The sequence below is a fragment of the Catharus ustulatus genome, chromosome 15 (genome assembly GCF_009819885.2).
Source record: "Catharus ustulatus isolate bCatUst1 chromosome 15, bCatUst1.pri.v2, whole genome shotgun sequence".
Taxonomy (NCBI): domain Eukaryota; kingdom Metazoa; phylum Chordata; class Aves; order Passeriformes; family Turdidae; genus Catharus; species Catharus ustulatus.
The window spans coordinates 15,675,436-15,697,710 of record NC_046235.1 but is presented as its reverse complement, the minus strand read 5'-3'; the positions used below and the strand labels follow the sequence as shown (position 1 = coordinate 15,697,710).

General features: G+C 49.1%; 1 protein-coding gene across 1 annotated transcript; it reads right to left on the bottom strand.

Moving 5' to 3' along the window:
* Positions 1-14,592: 14,592 nt before the first annotated feature.
* On the bottom strand, positions 14,593-19,719 carry LOC117003363 (pancreatic secretory trypsin inhibitor-like). Its single transcript, XM_033073258.2, has 4 exons — positions 19,560-19,719; positions 18,092-18,138; positions 17,401-17,513; positions 14,593-14,747 (listed from the first exon to the last, which is right to left on the bottom strand). The coding sequence occupies exons 1-4, from the start codon at positions 19,612-19,614 to the stop codon at positions 14,672-14,674; spliced, it is 291 nt and encodes a 96-aa protein (XP_032929149.1). The 5' UTR covers positions 19,615-19,719; the 3' UTR covers positions 14,593-14,671.
* Positions 19,720-22,275: the final 2,556 nt, after the last annotated feature.

The following is a 22,275-nucleotide window of genomic DNA, read 5'->3' as shown; positions in this document are numbered from 1 at the left end:
CTGTTTTTCCTCTCAGCTAATGTTTGCTTGAAGGCTCTTGAAACGCAAACAAGGCTGAACTTCACAATGCAGACAAGTAAGGGCTGTGAGAACTGGGTTTGGGATTATCCCATCCTTCCACCTTCCTGAACAGAAGTGCTGTGCACAGTGAGAGTGCCCAAAGTGCTGTCTCATGTGTGCAGAGCACATTGAGGAGCCTCCTGAAACATTTAGAAACAGAGCAGGCATGAGAATGGTGCTGTGGTGGAGCTGGAGCACTTTCTAGTACAGGCTCTGGGATGTGCAGGTGTGTTTGGTGTGAAAATTGCAGGAAATGTTCCATTTTCTCAGTTCTTGAGATGTCCTTGAAAAGAAAATCCTGAACACTTTTGGTTGACTCAAAAGAACTACTGTAATAAAACTGGGATGGCTGTCTTTTTTCAGATGTTAGGTAATTTAATCTAGTTCTAAGCTAAATATTGTATTTTATAGAATTGGTAAAATATATGACAAAATAACCTTGAAATAGGTAACTAATGGGGAAAAATTTTTGGCGACAAATTTCTGCAGAAGAAAATCAGAAATTTCAGGAAAGGTTATGAAAATTGAAGTACTTCTATAGAAAAAATCTATTTGACAAAGCAGCTTTTCCTGTGGAAATCTGCACAGCTGGGGGAGCTGGGAAGGGGTGTGTGAAGCAGGCAGAGGGATGCTTGAAAGGAGATGTTTTCACTGACATATGTCAACTGAACTGACACAAATCCCAGCCCTAAATTTTGCTCTTTTTGGAGATTTGGGGTAGCTTTGTGTGTGCATCCAGGAGACTGGAAAGAACCAGAGAGCTGTGGCAGCCAAGTGCCTTGGGCTGGATGAATTTCCAGCCATTGTTTAAATGTCACTTTATCAAAATCCTTTCGGACATTTTGTTTGTAGATCAGATCCTGCCCTCGCTCAGGAAGGCTGGGAGCCTCCAGAGCTGTTCTCAGCAGGGTTTGGTGTTACAGGTGATGTGTGTTTTGCCTGACACCAGCCAAGCCTGGCTGATTATTTGGAGGAGAATTGGATGGCAGAGCAGAGAGACTGTTATTAAACTGGACACCTATGGATCCTTCTCAGTGTGCCTGTGTGCTACAAGCCCACACAGGTATCCACAGTGTCTAATGCCAGCAGGAACTGTTGGTGTCACACTTTGGACTCACACAGCATAATTATCATCTCACCCCTCCCTCCTGTCTCAGTGTGATTTGCTGCCAGTGTTGTATTAGCAAAAAGGAAGGGGGAAATAAAAAAAAGAGTCATTTTTTCCAGTGTACATACAGTAATAGAGATGTTTGTGTGGCAGTTGTGAGTGGCGTAATCTTGGTTGTTAGACAGCTTTAAGTGGGATTTGAAACAGGCAAAGATGCCAAAATAAATAGCAACGAGATAGATGGACTATTAGGCACAGCTTGTTTGAATTGCTCAGTTCAGGAAGAATTTACCTGGTTTGTGATGCACTGACAGTACTAAATGAGAGGGAAAAAGGGGTATGGCCCTGGTGGGTTATGACACCCAGGAATCAGCCAGCACCACATTTCAAGTGTTGCACCAGGAAAAAACTTCTGAAACATCTGTATCTGCTTAGTGTTTCCTTGGCTGCTGGGCTTGGGCTTCACCCTGTTCCCCATGGAGGGGAGGTTTGGAACTGTGCTCTGAGCCTGGAGTCCAGCCAGGGGCTCATCTGCCCATCCCTGGAGAAAACACAATCCCAAGGGTTGGTCACGATGCTTTTATCTCTGCTTGGTTGATTTTGATGTTTTTCTAGACACAACCTTTGTCCTGATTTTTCAGTCATTTCAATCCAAAGCTGGGTAAGTATCCATTCACCCTTCAGTCCCAGCCACAGTCCCAGTCTCACAGGGGACCTGCTCATTCCCTGTGACTGGAGTTTAGCGCTTGGGCCGCTGGAGCTGAGATGCCATTCACACCTTCAGGGGTGCAGATAGACCATGCAGGCAGCTTTTATCAACAGCATCACATTTCTCACTTGGAGTCCCAGGTGAACCCTGGTGAGAGGACATGTGGCCATTGGGAGAGGGGTCACAGCAAAGCAGGCAGTCAGAGGCAGGTGATGCGTGCGAGCACACGTGTCCTGCCAGTGAAGAATGATATTTTTTTATTCTGGCCAGAAGTGGCCCATCTTCCTTCCTCTTCTGGACACAGAAGCCTCTTTCCTATCTCCAGCAATGACCTCTGCACATGTGACATTCAACAGAGAAAACCATAATTGCATAAACTTGTTTCCAGAACAAGAGCTTTCCCAAGGCTATATAAAAATGGCTGGTGTTTGTCAGTGCTGGGTACACAAAGAAAACAGAAATATCAGGGCCAGCTGGTTTACATATTTTTAAGTCAATCAGCTGCTGATAGAGCTCTAATTGTCCAGCCTCTGACTTGGGAGTCCTGGCTGCATGAGGCAGGCACTTCTTTATGGCTATTGGCTTGGCTCAAGTTCCACCAGTTGACTGGAGGGGTTTTCTCTCATACTCTTTTTTTTATTTCTAGTTTTATTTCTGCCCACATAATTACTTCGCTTAATTCCTAAAAAGAAAAGAAGCAAACTCAAACAACTTGGCTGAAAAGACAGATGAAGAGCTGTTTCTATGCAGGAGACCACCAGGAATTTCTGACAGTCTTGCCTTGGTGCAGTCCAGACTTCATTAGAGCACTTGCAAAACTCCTCCTGGCAGTCAGGCACGCAGCGGAATAATTTGTATCTCCCTACAGATTTTACTGGGATCTGCCTCTGGGTTTGGCTGGTCTCATTTAGGAATGTTTGTGTTGTTTGCTGCTGCATGGAGGGGAATGTTTGTGCTACCTTTTGCATAACAAAGCAGTGTGGGCATCCAGCAGGGCACACAGAAGGCCACTGGCTGAGGGGGAGATGTGTTCTTGCTGTGGTTTGTAGGATAGATGGAGAAGCAGAATGAGGAGATGACAGGACACTGCCCATGGCCATGAAAAAAAGGAGTCTTGGTCACAGAGGTGAATGGTTGGAGATGGGCATGCACCCATCCTTACCTAAACCAGGCTGTGCCTCCTCCCCCTGGACACCCACACCTGCCCCGTGTGTGTGATGTGGTGCTGCAGCTTCTGAAGGATGCTCAGAGTTATGTGGGGTTTTCAAATCTTGATCCCTGCAGTGCCTTTGGAGGGGTGGCAATTACCTGCAGGAAAACTCCTTCTAGCTTTGCTGAATGTAACAAAAAATACCCGGAGCACAACATGTGTCGTGGGATGGAGAGGGTGGACAACTTATCTGATAAGCTGCTGGAAATGTGGATTTTAGCCTGGGTGCAAGCTGTGGTGTTAACCCCTTCAGGTACCACAGTGGTATTAATGTCATTTATGTGCACATAATTATGTGTAGCTACTTCTTTCAAATAGTTTGAGGCAATGAAATGACTATAATTACGCTGCCATGTATGACATAAAGATAAAAAAAGTCCCCCAAACATGAAACACACTAAACCAGAACCTTAAAATTAAGAAAAGTTTAAAGAACTTGAACATTTTTTATGTGTTTTAGGAAAACCAGAGGCCTAGTAGCAGTGTCCCTTCCCATGTGTGGTGAGTCCCACAGGTCCCACAGATGACTTGCAGGGGTGCTGGGGCTCCAGATGTCCCCTCCTGTTGTTCCTTCACTTTGTAGTGATCCTGCAGCAGCCACACATCCCCGTGGGAAGCTAAAAGTCAGACAGCTCTTGTTGGGATGGAGCTTTTCTGCAGAGGAAGAAGAAAAAAGAGGCCACAAAGAAGTGGTGTGGGAGCCCACAAAGCCAAAAGCCAGAGGCTCCTGCAGCAGCAAAGCCCAGCTCCCTCCCGTGAAGCTCCACAGGAACTCTGATCCACGTGTGGCAGCCAGCCCAGGCTTTGGCAAGCCAGGAACTGCTGTGCTGGGTTTATTAGCAGGTTCCCATAGCACTGCCCTCCCCAGGCATCCTCTCCTCCCCTGCACACGCTGACCTTCCGGAGGGGTTTGTTGACTGGGAGAGGCTGCTGAGTATTTACGAGGAGCTTCGTTCCTCTTTCAGCTCCCAGGCTCCCACTGCAAACACCAATGTGAATCTTTCAGTAAACAGGCAGGCACTGGAGGGGAGGGAAGGATTAAAAACTCCAAATAATGACTGAAATGTCAGACATTTATTATTAAGTCGGTCCCGATGTTGACAGCTGAACATTCAATATTAAAAGCATCCTTGATCATAAAAGCCAAAGGCAAACCTGATTCTTAAATATCCCAGTTGTTCTTTTTTGACCTAGTTTTTGATGTCTTAAGGAGGAAATAAAATTTTAGAAAATATTTACAGACATGAGAAATGCAGGATTTCATCACGGCTGGTGACTTCACAGATCTGCCCGGGGCAAGGACAGCAATTAAAGAGCAGGAGAGCAACCAAGTCTCACATTTCCCGAGCAGAGGTATTGTCAGTCTGGAAGCTGAAGCGTGCATGTTAGGGCTGGAAGAGCAAGAAGTCACCAAGTCTCAGCATGAGGTTTAGAGGGGCTCCCATGGCTTTCAGGATGTTAAAGGAGTAGTTATGAGCGAGAGTGAGGTTTGACAGGCTTTGCCAGGAGCTATAAAGGTGAAATGATCAGTGTTGTGTTGTGTGTCAGTGAAGCAGAAATGCCAAAGAACTGCTCTGAATAATGCATGGTCTTTGTGGGTCAAAGGCTGCTACAAGAAGGCTGGTGGAAAATGTTTGGTGGAACTTACCCCAAGCATCAGATTTCAGGTTTGGATTAGGGTAAGAATAGAAGACAGCAGTAGGAACAGGGAGAAGGAGAGAAAATCTGACCTAGCAGGAGATGGAAGGGAGAGAGAAAATTGTTTACTGAAGATTGAGGAAAAACAGGATAGGCGTGAAGCTCTTGAAATGTGTAAAAAGCTACTGAAAAGAGGAAGAAAATGGGTTTTTTTTCCCTCTGTGTCTTTCTTGGCTAGGAGAAGATGTCACAAGCCAAACCAGAAAGACACAGATGCTGGGAAATGGTTTCTTGAGGAAGCTGTAGAAATTCCATTACTGGAAGCCTTCAAGAAAAAGTGGAAAAACACCTGATACATCTTTGAGCTCATTAGGCTCCTTCAAGCTTTATTTTTATTAATTGGTGACATTACCATGAAGTTAGAGAGATGGCACAGCTGCTGATGGCTTTTTGGAAGGGTTCAGCTCCAGAGTCAGACACTGCCAGAGCCAGCTCTGGGGGCAAAGCCTTGAGCTGAACCCACAGGTCTTGGTGGCTGAGTGTTGAGGAGAGAATGGGAGCTGTGAACACAGAAAGGCATCTCTTGGTATTTAATTGGGATCCCTGTACCCTGTGGAAGCACTCCAGTTTTCCTGTGGCACAGATGGATTTTTCTGATTCCCAGGTTCAGGAGGGGTGGCAGAATGTGGTGAGACCTCCAGCCCAGCTGGCATGATCCAGATAGTGTCTGGGGACAGTTATGCCCCTCTGTATGTGGCTCCCTTTGACAGGGAGCAGCTCCTTGCCAAATAATTCCTGCCTGGCTCTGCCAAACGGGGATGTGATGCCCCTGAGTCCTTGGCCACGACCTTTGGCTGTGGAGGGGGTTGCCAGGCCCTCAGATCCCCCAGCAGAACCACCCAAACAGCCTAATTTTGCTGCTGGACGTGGGGGAGCTGGGGGGATGGCATCTGTTTTGTGGTATTTCACATCTCTCATGTTCACGGTGCCCTCGGGAGCTGCACAACTCCGTTCTCTTCATGAAGGACATATTGTGCTGGAATATTGTGCTGCTTGGCTGGTTGGACCTTTGGGGCTAAACCAGCCATTCCTATGTACTCATTTAAATTTCATTGATTTTTCTAAAGAATTATTTCTCCCTTGATGGTCTAGAAATAAAACCTCTTGCCCTGACTGGCTGAACAACCCCATGATTTCTATCTATTGACAAGGTGGTTTTCACACTCCGTCTCAGCACAGGCAAGCTATTCTTCAACATGCTCGATCAGAGGAAGAGAAAATTACATTTTATGTACCTCCTGCCACTTCCTGTTACATCTCCCCTCCTGGATTTCCAGTGGCAGGTGTTTGTGCATGATCCCATCTACAGGCTGGGAGCGAGTTACTCAGCACCAGGTTTTCACAGGAATATCTCCTCTCGGTGTGGGCAATGCCCAATTAGGCACATTGCCAGGCTACAAGTTTGCAGTAATATTTTTAATTTTCCTCAGAGGTTCCTTTTTGGTCTCTGGCCTTATCTTTGCTGAAGCAAAACAGCTTGTGTGGTTACTCTTTGTGCCCCTGTCTGATTTGTGGCTTATTTCTCGTGGTGCAGCCAAACGTGTGCAAGGCAGGCAGGGACACGGAGTGGCACTGACCCTTCTGTGAAGAGCACACGTGTCAGGCTGGTGAGCTGGAGTCAAGGGCTTGTTTGAAGGCTTCTCCAAACTCAAACCCTTGGAAGAGCAGCAGCAGAGAGGTGGTGCAGTGACCCTGCAGGTGGGTGGCAGCAGGTTTGCTGGGGACAATGTGACAAAGGTGCTGTTTCCACTTTGGGAAGGACCTTTCTGGCCATTTTATACACAGTCAGTGTAACAGTGGTGGTGTTTTGTACCACTTAATTAGTGGTTTGTCTGGAGTCTCTTCACTCAGAGCCAGGATTAAAAAACACACGAAGGAAACGGATTTTGTCGTGTTCGAGCTTGGTTGTTTATTAAATCTTATCAAAAGTACAGAAGCTTCAGCAACAATTCTAGCCACCAGCTAGAAGTGAGGAAAATGGAGATAGATCCAGCTAGCTATAAGGTCTCTTAAATCTAAACAGTCCAATAGAGAAATAACACCTATATTATTTATACTTTTAAGCCAATAACTAAATTCCTGTGACCCTCAGTGTGACACTGACTGACCAACCAGAAACTGCCTGAAACCATGAAGGAGAAGGAAGATGAACACCAAAAGAGACACCACCCAAAATCCTCCATCTTGTCCCACACCTATCACTATATTATAAAAACTTCAAATTTGAAACCCTTCACCATGTGAAATCACACACTTCTGTTTAACTACACACCAGTGATTTTAACTCCATCACTCAAATTTGGAACCTTCTCCCAAGGCCTCAGGTCAAAAGTTGTGTTCTCCAGGGAGTCAGTGCCAAAAAGCACAGAAAGCTCAAAATCCCCAAGTTTCTAGGATCCAACAGGTCAGGGGTTTGGATGAGGATGCCTTCATGGCTTTCAGAATTGCAGCCACACAGTTTCCAGCTGTGATCTTTGAAGACCCAGATCTGGAGTTCACTTTCTTTGCTTCATTTTCAGTGGGCATCCCAGCAGTGTTTTACACAAGCAAGGCAGAATCATGGGCTTTAAATAGGCACAAAATCCCAAAAGTGACGAACTGTGGCTCATGGAGGCTGTACATACCATGCCCCAATGAACAGGAACTTGTTTGTTTGGGAAAGTGCTCCTGCTGTGGGGACTGATTGCTGAGGGTGACTTTGCTCTCATGGGCATTATTTCTCAGAGTGGCAGTTCAACCATGCAACTTTAAATATATGTTTCCTTGTCCACATGCCCTATTTAGGCCAAACCCTTCACTTTGCCTGTAAGAGAGCTGGAAAAGCCTGGACCTGCCTTTGAAGCCAATTAGCTGCCTCTAAGGCAGGATTTGTCTTTTACAGGAGTTGGATCAGGATAAGGAGCATGCCAGTGCTGAAATCAGAAGATTTGTTTGCCTGCCCCAGTGGCTATAGAGGTGAATAAAACTTTTCTTAATAGCTTTTTGGGAAGTTATTTGTAATCAGATAGGCCCTTTCCTTTGCCAAGAGGTTGAGGTTATTTGTGGCTCTGAACTAAAAAGCAGCAGCAGAAACAATGGTGCACTCATTATGACCAAATCAGTTTATGCTTAACATTTCAGTTTTTCCTCAGAAAGACCTTGGCCTTGAACTCTATTTTAGTTTATATGCTCTACTTGTCTCTCTCACACTGCCAGGCAAACTCAGGAAAGCTCAGGCATGTTAGTGATTGTTTCTGAGCACCACAATGAGAAGATCCTGTTGAATGGGAGAAGTTGAGCTCAGAGCAGTGGAGATGTCAGTGGCCAGAGAAGGGTTGGAGGGCAGAACTCTGGGGTTCTCTCCCATGCTGGTTTGATTTGGTTTGATTTGGTAAGATGCTGTAGCCTACATGGTTCCTGGGACTTCCCAGACAGGGTGAATGTGTGTGCTGCTCCCTAAAAAATCCCATCCACACTGGCAGGACAAGAGCTCTACTCCCCTCCTGCACTGTGTGGGTTCTGCTGTCAGGTGGAGGAGAGGAGCTCCTGGGGCAGATGTTTTCCTTCCTTGCTGTGCTGCCACTGGCAATCACTGGTGTTGATGCAGGTGCAGTGTCCTGAACCAGCCAGGAGCACCAGCAGAGGCCATAAGAGCCACCTATAGCTCCATCCCCTTGGAAATGTGCACTCAACAATCCCTTTGGTTACCAAATCCCTGTGTGCTCGCGACCAGGAGCAGGGTGAGAAAAGAGAGATCACTCCTGCCCAAACCCTGGGGTAGCCAGAGACATTTCCAGCCCAGTAGCAGCTGCAGCAGTGCTGGTGCAGCTCCCTGTGGTGCCTTGCTGGGGCCGGATCCAGAGCTCTGCCAAATCCACAGGTATTGGCACACTGAGTCAGGCGTCTGTGCCACCTCACTGCCATGTGCAATAACTCATTCCCTGCCTTTGGACACTCCCAGCACATGGCCATCAGTGTGAGGGCTCTTTCTCTGCCCCAGCCATGCCTTGCCTAGTGCTTCAGTCCTGCCTTGGCTCTTTCACCACCGTGTTTCAGCCCCTGCTGTGCCCAACTTGAGACATCCTGGCTTTTGCTTTCAGGTCCTGGAATCCTGGCTCTGGAGTTAAACACCATCTGCACCTGTGAGGGCTTTAGTGGGGGGAGCAGTGCCCCAGGGCATGTGATAGGGCATGTAGGGAGGCTGCTGCTTCCCTTCTCCTTATGGATAATGACTCAGAAAAGAGGGCTGATAGGGGGTCACTGATTAATGCATCAGATCTCAGTCCATGAGAGAGATGCCACCTGCAAGCTGGACACTTACACTGACCTAATGCCTTTGTGGCTTCAAGCCACATTGTGCCATCTGCCAGCAAAGGAGAGCTTCCCAGCACCCCACCACACAGGTGTGGGGGTGGATCACCACCTAAATCCATGCCAAGGTGTGCCAGGAAGGATCCAACCTTCTCTCAGAGAACAGCAACCTGTTTGGGTTAAACCTCACACGCAATTTTCTATTTGTGGCATCCTTTTGCAGCTAGAAAAGCGCTGAAGTTATTGGAAAAAAAGTCTGCAATCCAGGCCTGCTGAGCCGTGCTACAACAACAGGTTATTGTTCTGGCATAGGTGAAGGGCAGGACCTTTGCCTGGGACCTTTCCAGAGCTGTGCTGCTTGGCTGGAAGGAAGCAGAACTTCTCAGCCACCTGCAGTGCTAATGCCGACTGCAGCACCAGGAGGTCTCCAACAGTGCAGAGCTAAGGAATCCAGCTTCACGCAGAGCTGGCACTTCCAGCCCCTCCTGTCCTTGCTGAAAAGTGGAGTGTGCCTGATGAAAGATAAAGGCCGGAAAAGTAGTGTTGAAACATTGGCAGGGCTGCTTTGCTGTCTGTGGAACACTTTGGATGCTCCCGACTCCAGGAAGCTTCCTGTCCTTTGATAGAGAAAAATACAAACTATTGCTGTCATCTGACTTCTCTGCAACAGCTCAGACATTAGAAAGCAAAAGCTGAGATCTTGCAGCTCCAGTGGTGGCTATTTGTGCCGTGTCTGTGGTTATCAGGGTGGTTTCAGCCCGCCACTGAGAAGTGTCCACTCTCTTATTTAGCAATGATCCCGCTCCAGCCCCACTAAGCCCTGGGGACAGCCTCTCTCTATCGGTGCACAGCCACTTCCAGCTCATTCCCATACATTTGCCAAGGACAGCTTTTCCCTACGTAGCCTGAGCTGTGGTTTAGATGAAAGGAAATTTGCAGTTTAAAAGCATCCTTCCATTTCAGGCAGACTTTTCCTTTGCAGAGCATTAACACTGTCATTTCCCACTCGGGTGGAACCAATTGGTATTTCCTTGGGTGGCCTCAAGCTTGGCAGTGTGACCCTGTGCCACAGCAGTGCTGCTGTGCTGGGCTGGCAGCTGCCTCTCCACCATGACAAAACTGTTTGCATTTGCTGCCACTCCTGACATCTCTCGTTGAGGTTGTAACAACAGCAGCAGCTGAAGTGGCTCTGTACCCATCAAGGAGAGCAGGAAATGGATCTCTGCCCTGCCCTGGGCACTGGGACACCTCTGTCTGCATCCTTTGCCAAAGGCTAGATCTGGGAGGTGGCATCATAACACACAGGAGCCTTTCCAGCAGCAGATGGGCTCCCATGGGGTGTCTGCAAGGGGAGCTCTCCTTGCCAGCCCACAAAATGGGTTTAATTCAGATCCCCCAAAACAAGTCTCCCAGAACTGAACATGCCTCATGGAAAGTGCCCTCCGGCAGCTGCAGCAAATCTGAGGAAAGCTCTGCTTATTTCCAGACTGGAAAAACAAATCTGATGTTGAAAACGTGGCTAAAATAGAAGCTTTAATATCAGAGGAATGTTGGGGAAAGCTGCAGTGGGCAAAGGTGGTACCAAAGCTGTCCCTTCCGAGCAGGCCTGGACACAAGAATATTTTGCAACTACCAAAAATTCAGGGCTTCTTCTCAGCTTGGGTCTTACATTTCACTGAAGTCCCTCAGTCCAGTTCTAAACTTGAATTCACAGTATGCTACCATGACATCATGAAGTCAAATGCCACTGGCAGTGGAAATAGATATTGCCTCCCAGGGGGGAGCTTCAGGAAAATGTTCCATAAGGTAGAGGGGGAAGGGCTTCCCCAGCTGAATTTCACAAGATTTTTTACTGGCAGAAAAGTCTCAATTTGAAGAAACATGTTTTCCTGATCTGAAAATGCTCCCCTGGGCCTTCTGTCCTTGGCTGTCTGGTTTCTGTCACTCTTGTGACATTCCTGAGGCTTGGCAGTGCTCGGGGCTGCTTTGGAGGCAATAGAGATGGAGCCTTGCTTTCAAAAGCTTCCACCCAAACAGCAAATCCTGGTGAAGGACTGCAGGAGAGGTGCCCCTGGAGGGCAGGAGGAGGGAGATGAAGAGAAACATTGCCAGCTTTCAAACCACCTGCTCCTGCCAAGGATGTGCTGGTGCTCCCAGGGCAGGCAGGCTGGGGCTGGCCCTGTGGGTGTCCTGCTTTCTGCAGAGCCCTGGCTGCCTCAACCACTGAGGTTATTTTTTTGGAATTTCCCCCCTTTGTCATTAAATCACTTGTTAGTGTGAGCAGTGTGGCACTGGGGCAGGAATTGCATTGCTCTCTGCCCGAGCTTCCTCAGGGCAGTAGATACCAAGCCCTTTGTATCATCCTTTGGGATTCTCCTCACCCACCATGTGCTCTTGGCCCTTCCCTTTTTGCCCTGGCTGAACCCTCTGGAGCAGCCAGAAGGGAAGAAGGAGGGGGGTGGATGGCTGAGCCCTTCCTCTGATTAGGCAAGTCCTGTTTTTCCCTCCTGAATCATCCAAAACGTGTTCAGGGCTCCAAACACATGGCCAGAAGCACTGCCCTAGGAAGGAGCCCAAAGAGCTGCAGCTATTTAGACAAAGAAACCAAGAATTGAAGGCATTGCTCCTGTCACTCTCCCTTTTGCTCTGTCCCTACCAGCTCACCAGCACTGCAAACAGCATCATGGACACACAGGGAAGCAAGCTGGTGTCTCAGAAAAGTCAGGCTGGCAGGACAGCCCCAGGCTCTGCTGGGTATCAGATGGCAGAGGAGCATCTTGTTCCCTTCCTTGGCTTCAGGGAAAAAACTCCTATGGGAGCAGAAGACCAGCTTTTGAGGATGAGTCTAAACTTTGCACCTGCACCTCAGATTTGCCAAAATTGAGCTCAAGCCAAAATTGAAATATGGACAGGAACGATTCCCTGCTGGAAACTTGCCGCGGGCTCTGCCTGATGTGCCCCTGCTGTGCAGATCTACAGAGTGGCCCCTGACCTGCTGCTTCCCATAATCTGCAGGCTGATATGGACCTTGCTGTGAAACTGATGTGGCTGACATTTAGCAGGAATGCCAGTTCTCATCAGAACAGTGCCTGGGGAGACGCAGGCTGCGCTCAGCCGTGCGGCTGACGGGACCTGCTGCTTTGCAGGCTCGGTCAGCACCTCACTTCATCAAAGAAATGCTCCTGGCTAACACTGGGTGATGTTTCCCAGAAATGGCACAGGCAAGAAAGATGTTTTGCTTGGCATAAACTGGCCTCAGTGCACTTTTCAGTGTTCTGCTGGGTAGAAACAACCAGCTGGGATGAGTTTGGGGCTAAGGTGGGTTTAGCTGTGCTGCAAAATCCAAGAACAGTGAATGAAATGTAGGGAGGATCAGTCTCCCCCCCTGCCAGCCTCACTTGCAGAGATCTCCCTGGATAAAAGCTATGCTCCATTTCTTATGATGCAGCAGAATCAGCAATATCCCAGCTGTGGGAAGCATCCTTCCAGATTCTCCTGTGTGCAAAGATGTCAAGGCAATTCACAGTCCCAAGCCTATTTGGGACTACCACCTTTAGTGCATTAATTTTACATATGGGCAAAGTGGGTAGTTTTTCATCTCTCCCTCGACTGCAGACTCTCTTTGGCAGATCTGAGGAGAGGAGCCCTTGCTTCTCCCCCTCCAGCTGCATCTGGCCACATTTGAAATTTAAAACGAGCACTGGAGCTCTCTCAGCTGGATCATGCATTTTATTTTATTTTATTGTGTGTTTGTTTCAGCCACTTCATAAAGAGAACTCATCTCTCTACCCACAGTGAAGTCCAGGATTTCCTAAGAACAAAGCGTCAGGTTTGCCCCAAATACAAACAGCCATTTACTGAAAGGTTAGGGATTTATTGAATCCTAGGGAACCCTACGAGGGTTTGATCCCCAACTCAAACGCTCTGTTTTGGCACAAGCAGGGGAGTGCCCAGCCCTGCAGGGAGCAGCTGGCAGTGCAATGCCAGGCAGGCACAGACACAGCGCAGGGCACACCCGGGGCCACTCCTGTCCTGCAGCCCCTTGGGCGGAGCATCCCCGCAAACTGCCCGTGGCTCCGGGGAGGGAAGGACCGGGATGTGCCTCGGGTACCGCACCTGAGCGGCTCCAGCCTCCGGCAGGACCAGCACTGCCCGCCCGCCGCTCCCGCCCGGCCGCGCATCCCCCGGGATGCAGCTGCGGATCCAGCTGTGAGATCCAGCTGCGGGATGCAGCTGCGGGATGCAGCTGCGGGCTCGGCTCCGGAGCGGCCCCGGCTGCGGCGGAGCAACAGCGGCCTCCAGTGCCGAAAGCTCCTCCCGAGCTCCGCGCAGGAACCCGCGCTCCGGAGCCGCGGAACGGGCTGGGAGCGACCTTTGGAGGACATCTGGTTCCACCTCCCTTGGGGCAGGGACATCCTCAACGAGACCAGGTTGCTCAGAGCTCCCTCCAGTCTCATCTTGAATCTTTGTGGATGGGGTATCCACAGCTTCTCTGGGCAACCTATTCCAGTTTCTCACCACCTTCATGGTAGAAAACTCCTTCCTAATATTTAGCTTAACCGTGCCCTCTGTCAGTTTGAAGCCATTCCCCCTTGTCCCGTGTAAAAAGTCTCTCTTGGTGCCCCTTTAGACACTGGAAGCTCCCAGGAGTTTTCTCTTCTCCAGGCTGGACATTCCCAGCTCTCTCAGCCTGTCTCTAGCAGAGGTGAGCCAGCCCTTGGAGCATCTTCGTGCTCTCCTCTGAACTTGCACCAACTGGCCCAAATTTTTCCTGTTTTGGGGACCCCAGAGCTGGGTGCAGCACTGCAGGAGGGTCTCATCAGAACAGAGGGGTTGAGTCTCCTCCCTCGCCCTGCTGCCCACACTGCTTTGGATGCAGCCCAGGACAAGCCTGGTTTCTGGGCTGTGACTGCACATTGCTGGCTCGTGTCCAACCTCTCATCCACAAGCACCTTCAAGTCCTGCTTGGAAAGGCATCTTCCATCCTGCCAGCCCACAGCCCTCAGGCAAAGCTCACTAAAGACAGTAGAGGGAAAAAAATACTTTTTTTTCCTGGAAAAATGGAATCTTTTTGGTTTTCTGAGGCATTGGGTTGCTGTGACCTGCAGGACAAGCTTGAGGCTGGCAACACTTGGTGCACAGGGACCATGTCTTGGGGCACTGGCATATGGACAAGGCTGGAGAATGGTCAGCATGGAGATGACTTGTTGGGTTCTTTCTCCTGGCAAAGGCTCTGCAGCAAGGGCTTTAGTGCCCTGTATTTAGCAAATGCAATTGCAAGTCATGAGGATGCTAAAAATCTATCGCTCAAACACTGGAAGTCTAGGAAAGAAAAATAAGATTCTTGATGCAAAACAAGAGCCTCTTTGTTATGCCAGGTCATAACATCTCTGTCTGGGGCTGTGTCAGTAATTTGCTCACAGCTCTTTATGGGCATCACCAGAACAAACCACATTTTTCAGGAAGTGTTGGGGAAAGGGGATTGCTGTGTGTGTAAGAAATCCCAGCACAAAGAAATGGCGATGCTTCCATTTTATTGGGGGTTTGAGCAGGTGAGGGGATGGCTTTGTGCTCTCATCTCTGGAGCGGTTGTGCCTCAGTTGTTAGCAGGGTACATACGGAGAGTTCGGCACATTCCTCTGTTCTTGATGCGCACATGGCTGGTTCTTTGCCTGGAAGAGAGGTTAAAAATTTTGGGGGGCTGCCTTCAGGTCCCTGAGACAGCAGAGCCTGGCTCAGAGGACAAAGGCAGAAAGAAAGGAAAATACTGCTTAAATCATCATCTAAGTGTTATTCACAGCAAGCAAGGCCACATCTTGACAGGGAGTTCAGGGTTACCATGGACATGTGTTAATTAATTCCAATAAGCTCAAGAGTGCTTTCTGACACCTCCTGGCAGGATAATTCACCTCTGTGCTGCAGGACAGCACTGAGACACCTCTAATGCCTGTCTGACTGCAGACAATAAAGGTTATGAATTTGTTTTGTAGGTTTTAGAAACTAAAAACCATCACTGTGTCTCACTTGGGTTTGGCCTGCTCCCAGCCTCCCCTCCTGATTGCTTCTGCAGCAAAAGTGAGGAAAATATTAAAAAGATATCTTTAAAAAAACCTATTTTTTTTCTTTTTGTGCAATAGTGGACCTGATTCCTCTGAATTGTCCAATTTTCACACAGAATCATGATGTTCTCCTCTTTGGAAAAGACAGATCCATTTCTCAGGTGTGTTAGAGAAATGCTGGTAAAATGATTTGCGTTTTGCAAAAAGCATTTTGCATGCTGGTCACAGTGACGTGACCAAAGGCGACAAGTGAGGCACTGCTGCCGCAGGGACCCGCCAGATGCTCAGTTATTCCCCTCCTTGCAGGCTTCCAGCTCTTGTCAGGCCAGTTGCACACACAAAACTGCAAATGACACTTCATCCTGCCTCCTGGCTGACTTCTCCCCATGGACCAAAGCTTTGGAGATGAGGACACTCCATTTATCTCTCCCCCAAGACATTTGGCACCAGGCAGCCTCAGAGTCCTGGTGCCTGGCAGAGATGGCCCTGGCCAGGAGACCAAATGGCTGCTCCTTAACCTCAGAATTCCATCACTTGGGAACAGAACAGGGGAGCTGCAAGGCTCAGGGCTGTGACCCACAGGAGCAGCACATTTCCAGTGGCAGCTGCTCAGAGCTTGCACAAACGGGAGTTTAGGAGCTCTGGGAATGCAGTGCCTGTCAACACAAGGCAGATGCAGCACCAGCTTCTCATCCATCCATCCATCCATCCATCCATCCATCCATCCATCCATCCATCCATCCATCCATCCATCCATCCATCCCTCCTCTGACTCCTGGCTGGCTCTGAATACACCACCAGCTCAGCCCTTCTCTTTCTTGTACCCCAATTTCCCTTCTCGTGAGCACTGGGCTCTCCCATCCCCTCTGAAGGTGCTGTCTGCTCTGGGGAGATGGAGCACCCTGGATGTCACTTTGCACAGCTGACTGTGGAGCTTTCCTTGCTCATTTTACCCCGCTCTTGGTCCGTGGCCAAAGCCCTAATGATGTTGTGTCTGATGAAGCTCCCACCCCCATCTGTTGCACAATACAGGGACAGCTGGTGCTGGGCTGCTGGCTTCCAGCAGGGTCATTACCACCCTGCCAGGCCGTGCTGGGTCATTAACTGTGGTGCCTTAGCTGAAGAGATCCCACTCAGCCTCTCTCTGCCTGACTGCATCATACACAGCCTTGAAAGGTGAACCAGTGCTTGAGCTGGCCAGGAACAGAATATGTGGCAGCAGCCTGGGTTAATGAAGCAAAGAGGGGACGACCCAACTGACAATATTTATCCAGGCTCTTTTTTTTCCTGGTGATCTGGATTCTGTTCCTTGTTCCTGCAGAGTTAGCAGGGAGGCGATGCTCCTGGAAGCAGAATTTGGCTCCACAAGCCCACACATCCAGAGACAGAAAAGCTGGACTTTTGAGCTTCTGTTACAAATGTGTCTGCTGATGGCAGATGGGCCTGTGAGCCTGATCACCAAAAATCCCTGCCTACACCAGGTGAAGTCAAGGGTGAAGCTCCCTTAGCCCTGCAGACCGGGGCATCTGGCTCCAGATAAGACTCAATCTTTCCAAAAGAGATTTTTGAACCACTTAATAGCATTGAGTTGGAAGTAATTCCTTCACTTGTCTGACACAGAGTGCTCCCAATGTATAAATATATTTTAAATTACCTAGGGCCCAAGCCAGATGAAATGTATCAAGTCTTGCCAGAGACACCCTTAGCATTTGGACCTGGCCTTCTGCTAGAACAGTGCAATCTGGCACCAGCACAGATTAAATATAAAACTCATTCTTAAAAATACTCAGAGCAAATTGTATCCTTTCATATGCAGAGAAGACAGAAAGCACAGCTCAGCTATAAATTTCTGGGGTGGAAAAACACAGTTTTTTCCTCAGCCACCACACATCTGAGGTCATCTGGAAAAATATTCTTCAGCCCGTGAGCTAGGTCTGGGCAGGCTTCGAGGAGTTTGCCATTTGTCTGAGATCCTGGATGCCTGCCAGCTCTCACTGCTGCTTGGCAGCTGCAGGTATGGGGAGATTTTTGTTTGTGGGCAGTGTGTGTGCTGTGAGCCACACACAACGAGCCCATTCCTCAGCTGGAGTCCACATGCTCCGAGCAGCGGGAGCAGCATCTGTGCAGGAGGCCAGATCTGTGCCAGATGTGCTGGGCTCACTGCCCAAGCTCCACCCAGCTGCATGCACACTGCTTTCTTTCTAGGAAATCCCAGTTATGTGTGGCAGCCCTGATCTGTGTGGTGTTTAGGCTTGCAGATACTCACAGGTTGTGAAGGCACAACAGGCACTCGTTGCTGTACAGCTGGTCATCCGTGCCACAGATGGGCTCAAACTCCCTGGTACACCCTCTTCTCAGGTTGTAATTGTCACAAAACGGCTGGAGACACAGAAGGTTAATTTTGGAAATGTTAAGCCTGTTCTCAATTTACCTCTCTTTGCTTTCCCAGAGAGGTGCAGATTTTGTGGATCTTCATAACCCATCCTCAGAGCTCTCCTATGAGCTCCCAGAAACGCTGGGACCATCTGCCACCGTGTCCCTTGGCCAGCTGAACTCCACCTGGCACTGCTGCACACCCTTAGGAGTGACAGTGTAGAGTGAATAGTGCTCCATGGGCACTGCCTAGAACATTCTTCCCAGTTTTTATTTTTTATGCCACAGCAATACCTGTCCTGACACTTGCAAGCCAAAGACTTCGGGGATTTCTGAATTTCTTGGCAGGTAACAGCAATATTTAGCTTTTGAGGAACTTTTCCTTCAGTGTTTGGGGGAAATGCAGTGGAAAACCAGTACCACCACTGGGATTTTGCTGTGGCACAGCAAGTGGAAGGGGGTTCCCAGGCACTGGCATGTTTGGGCTGCCAACCCACCCTGCTTCACTGTGTTTAGCAATGGTGGCTCCCAAGTGTATGGGTTAGTGCTATCTCACTTGTGCTACATAAAACAGGAGACTTCACCTCTGTTCCTCTGAAAATAGCTGCATCCGCACCCATCTCAGCATTTCCTAGGGAAAGAGAGGAGAGAGAGAGAGAGAAGACACCTTAGCACCCATCACTCAGGCTGGTTTCATTCAAGTGGAACAGAATAAAGACAGTTTAGGCTGAGGACTCAAACACCTTTGTCCTAGAAAATAATTTCTTCCCTTGGATCTCCCACATTTCTCAGCTGGATTCCTCGCTGCTGTGTCACCCTCCTTCCCCTGGCTGAAACACTGTAATGGTGCAAGGCCCTGCCAAGGCCAAACGCACTTCTAGAGATGTCACCTGCCAGCTGTCAGGGATCAAAGGTGGCTTTTGTCCTGTCTTACCACATGTTCATGAGTAACTGAGAAACTCCTGCTGACACTGGACAGGTGCTGGAGTGAGTCCAGGGCGATTTTTCTACTGTTGCTCAGTTCTTACCACAAGCAAGCAGAGCAAAACACAAGTTGTTGAAAGTCTCTACTCGAAGGAGACCTGAGGTCTCACATCAAAGCTGGTGGGATCAAGCCATGACTTTGTGAGCTTCCCCATGGAGACACTGCCCTGAGCTGGCAGCTGGGATCACAGGGGTGGAACATGCAGTGGGTGTGTTTTGAAAAATAACCCGATTTTTACTTTTGCAAAAGGCAAAACTGAGATGAAGATTCTGGGTTTTTTATAAACCCAGAAGTCATCTACATGGAGGATTTATGCTACATCTGTATTAACAACCAACACAGCCCAGTAGCAGTGAAACATTTTGGTACTGAGGGGCTGGTAGCCACACTGTTTAATATATCAAGGATTTTACTTTGGGCTAGCACTGGTCCAAACCCAGGAGCTGCAGCTCACTACATGCTCAGTTCATCTGAAATGAGCCCAGGTTTTGTGCTCAGACAGCCCTGCAACGGCAGGCTCTGTGCAGTAAACAGGATGACAGAGGAGCTGCTTCAGAAGCACCCTCCTGTTTGGAATGAGCCCACTAAAGCAGGACCTGAGGAGCAGCACCAGCTCATGCTCTCATCCCTCTGCACCATATGGGATTTTGAAAACACAGTTGGCTTAAACATTGGCTTTGGTAGTGAAGCTGCATTTTCCCTTCCACAGATTCATTTCCTGTCTTCTTGGATTTGCTTTTTTAAAACTAGAATAGCACCTATTCACTCTGAAAGGATCACACTGTCCTAGAAATCACCAGTTACAGGACAAATCCTACCTAAGAGCGTCAGCCCAGCACGTCTGCTCATTTATGGGAGCCAGTGCACCCTTTCAAAGCCCTTGTTTTAGGTTTGCTCACAGACAGACACAGGTTTAATGCACATTGGCCATTGCAGCATTCCCTGCCCAGGGCCACAGCAAGGTCCCAGCTCCAGCTGGACTCTTCCCACACTCACCTTCCCTTGTGGCAGACCTGGGAGCTTTAGCAAGGAGAGGAAGTAGCTCCTAAGCAAAATGTTGGACTCACCTTGGTAGAAGCAGATTGCCAGGGAGAGGAGCAGGAAAACACCAGCTACCTTCATGGTCAAGGTGATGTTTCACTGAGCACAGCAGAGAGAAACTGGGACACTCCTGTGTCTCAGAGATGCTGTCTCTGGCAGTCTGCTGGGACCTTTTATACCTTTCCCCATTCCTGGCACCATACCACAAAGCCAGCTCCACCCTGCAGCTGTGTGGTGACAACATTCCAAGTATGGGGACAACACCAGGTGGCAACTGGCTCATTGGTGGGCGCCAGGATGAAAGCCTCTCCCAAGCCAATGGAGGAAATAATCCTTATCTCCAGCAGGGCCTGGGGCCCTGTCCAGGGTGTGGGGCTCAGCCCTGGGTCTGCACCCCAAGCTGAGATAAAACAACGTTGTACAAAGAACCAAGATTGGAGAAATGGGCAGGCCAGCAAAGGAAATACAATTAGCAGCACTGTGGGTTTGATTAATGACCCTGCTGCTGGCACTGGCAGGGTGAAGCTCTCTGGTGAAGCCACCTCTGGGTGGGGATGGCTGTGATCCACAGAGCAGAGCTGGGGTGCTGGGGTGCCCCTTCCCTCCCCAGGCAGGCAGGAATGGGAGCAAGGATTGTTCCAGGAGAGCAGAGCTTGCCTGCGCCTTGGGCTGGCTCCTGGCTGCATATCCAGTGCTGCTGTTTTGACTGCACATCTCTGATTGCAGACAGCAGCTGAAATGAGCTGCTGGGTCAGACACTGCTCCCTTCCCCTCTCCCTGCCTGCAGCTGGGAGTAAACCCTGGGGATTTCCTACATTTACACCACCAATGGTGCATTGCAGGGAGTGGATCAGTCCCTTGGGGATTAGAAGGATTAATTAATGTTTCTAAAGCACTTTGATATCTCAACCATAAATCACTGGAGAAGTGCAAAGCAAATTATTACTAATGGGGGCTTATGACTCAAAGACAGATTTTTAATTAGCTGAACAGGAAAAAGTCAATGCCAAGAGCAATTCAAGGAGCTGTTTGAGAGGGAGAAATCTCCGCTCCATTGGCAGCTGCTCCATTGTCCAAGGGATACCCCATTCCCAGCGTGGCTCTGGAGGGTACTTTCCCCTGCCATAAACATCTCTCTTGATTTTGCTTCAGTGGTCATGGGGAGATTTCTTCCTCTTGACTGGGCTTCCCTCTGCTCTCCCTTGGGCTGACCTGCAACATGAGGCAGAAAGAACTGCTCCTAGTGGCACCTGTTATTTCATTAATTCAGAGAGTAAAGCTGGCTTTGGGTCTGACCTGCTCAGCAGCTCTCAGGAGCTGGGGTGGGTGTTAGTGGACCTTTGAGCACAGACAACAATCCTTTAGTGTGCCTGGGACAATGGTTCAGGTGGTGTTATCACCCTCTGAGGAGCAAGGGAGGGAGGGATGATCATTTTTTATAGCTGAAAGAGGTTCATCTCAGTCCAACACTGTCCCCTGTTCCTTTTCCTCCTCAATCTAAGACATGTAAATAGAGAGTGCTGAAAAGAGTTTCTCTGATTATCCATGTTTGGGGTGTGCCCACTCCTGGTAAAACACATTTTTCAGTTTAGAGATCCTTGCTGTAGCCAAGAAATGTGATAGTTTGGATTGTCCAGGAACAGAAACGTTTTTTTCTCAGATTCCTTGGAAACATCCAGGCGCATTTCCAGACTTGAGTTTGATGGGTAAATCCTCACTGTTTATGCTCTGCAGGTGGCAACTGTGTTGGTTCCTGGGACATTCTGAGTGTGTGTAATGCCGTGGTTTTCTCCTTCCTCCAGAAGTCAGAGTCATCAAAGCACAGGCAGGCTGCTGACCTTCCCCTGCCTCCTGGACACTTCTCTCTTCATCCTCTTACTGCTTAGGCTCCTGATAGCTTTGCACTGGCTGATTTTCATGTTCCCAACTGCTCCCAGAGCTGGATGAGATTAAGTACTTTGCTACTGAGGAAGGTTGAAGAAACTCCAGATTATGCAGTGCAATGGACTGAACTTAATTATTCCACAACGAATTGAGCCAAACCAACAGACTCAAGGGCAGTTGCCTCTGCCAAAAGAAGATTCCAGCATAGGCTGCAGCTGAACAGCAGGCACATTTGGGTTTTAATGCAGTTTCTCTGTTAGAATGCTCTTCCTTTGCAAGCATCTCCACTGACAGCTGTGTCTTTATGAGATGTCTTCAAAACCAGGGGATTTCAAGGCTCCTCTCTCCTGATTGACAACAATTCAATATCCTTCAGGAAAATCAAACAGAAATGCTTGGGGCTCATTTGACTGGGGAGGAATGAAAAAGAGCTGCAAACTGCTCCTGCACCGGGTGCTCCTGGTACCGTCCTCGGCAGTGTGGGCTTTCTCAGGATGTGTCACCTTGTCAGAGCAGCGTGTTCCTCCAAACACATCAGGAGGAGTGCAGAGAAATGAGTCAGGAGCTCTGCCAGCCATGCTGTGTGACTTGCTGAGCCTGTCGCGGAGAAATGGAGGGGACAGGCGGGTCCCAAAGCTGGCATGGGATGGCATCCCCTTGGCCACCTGGTTGGGTGGTGGCCACCACACATGGGGTAGGACACAAGATCTCTGCAGTTGCTGCTGGTGTCTCCTCCTGGATCCTGGGAGCACTTGGAGAGAGAACTGAGGCTACACAAGGCACGAGGGGAAGGGGCAAGTTGAAGTGCCAGGTCTGTCTCCATGTGCACCAGCAGGAAGAGGTGATTTTCCTTCTGCA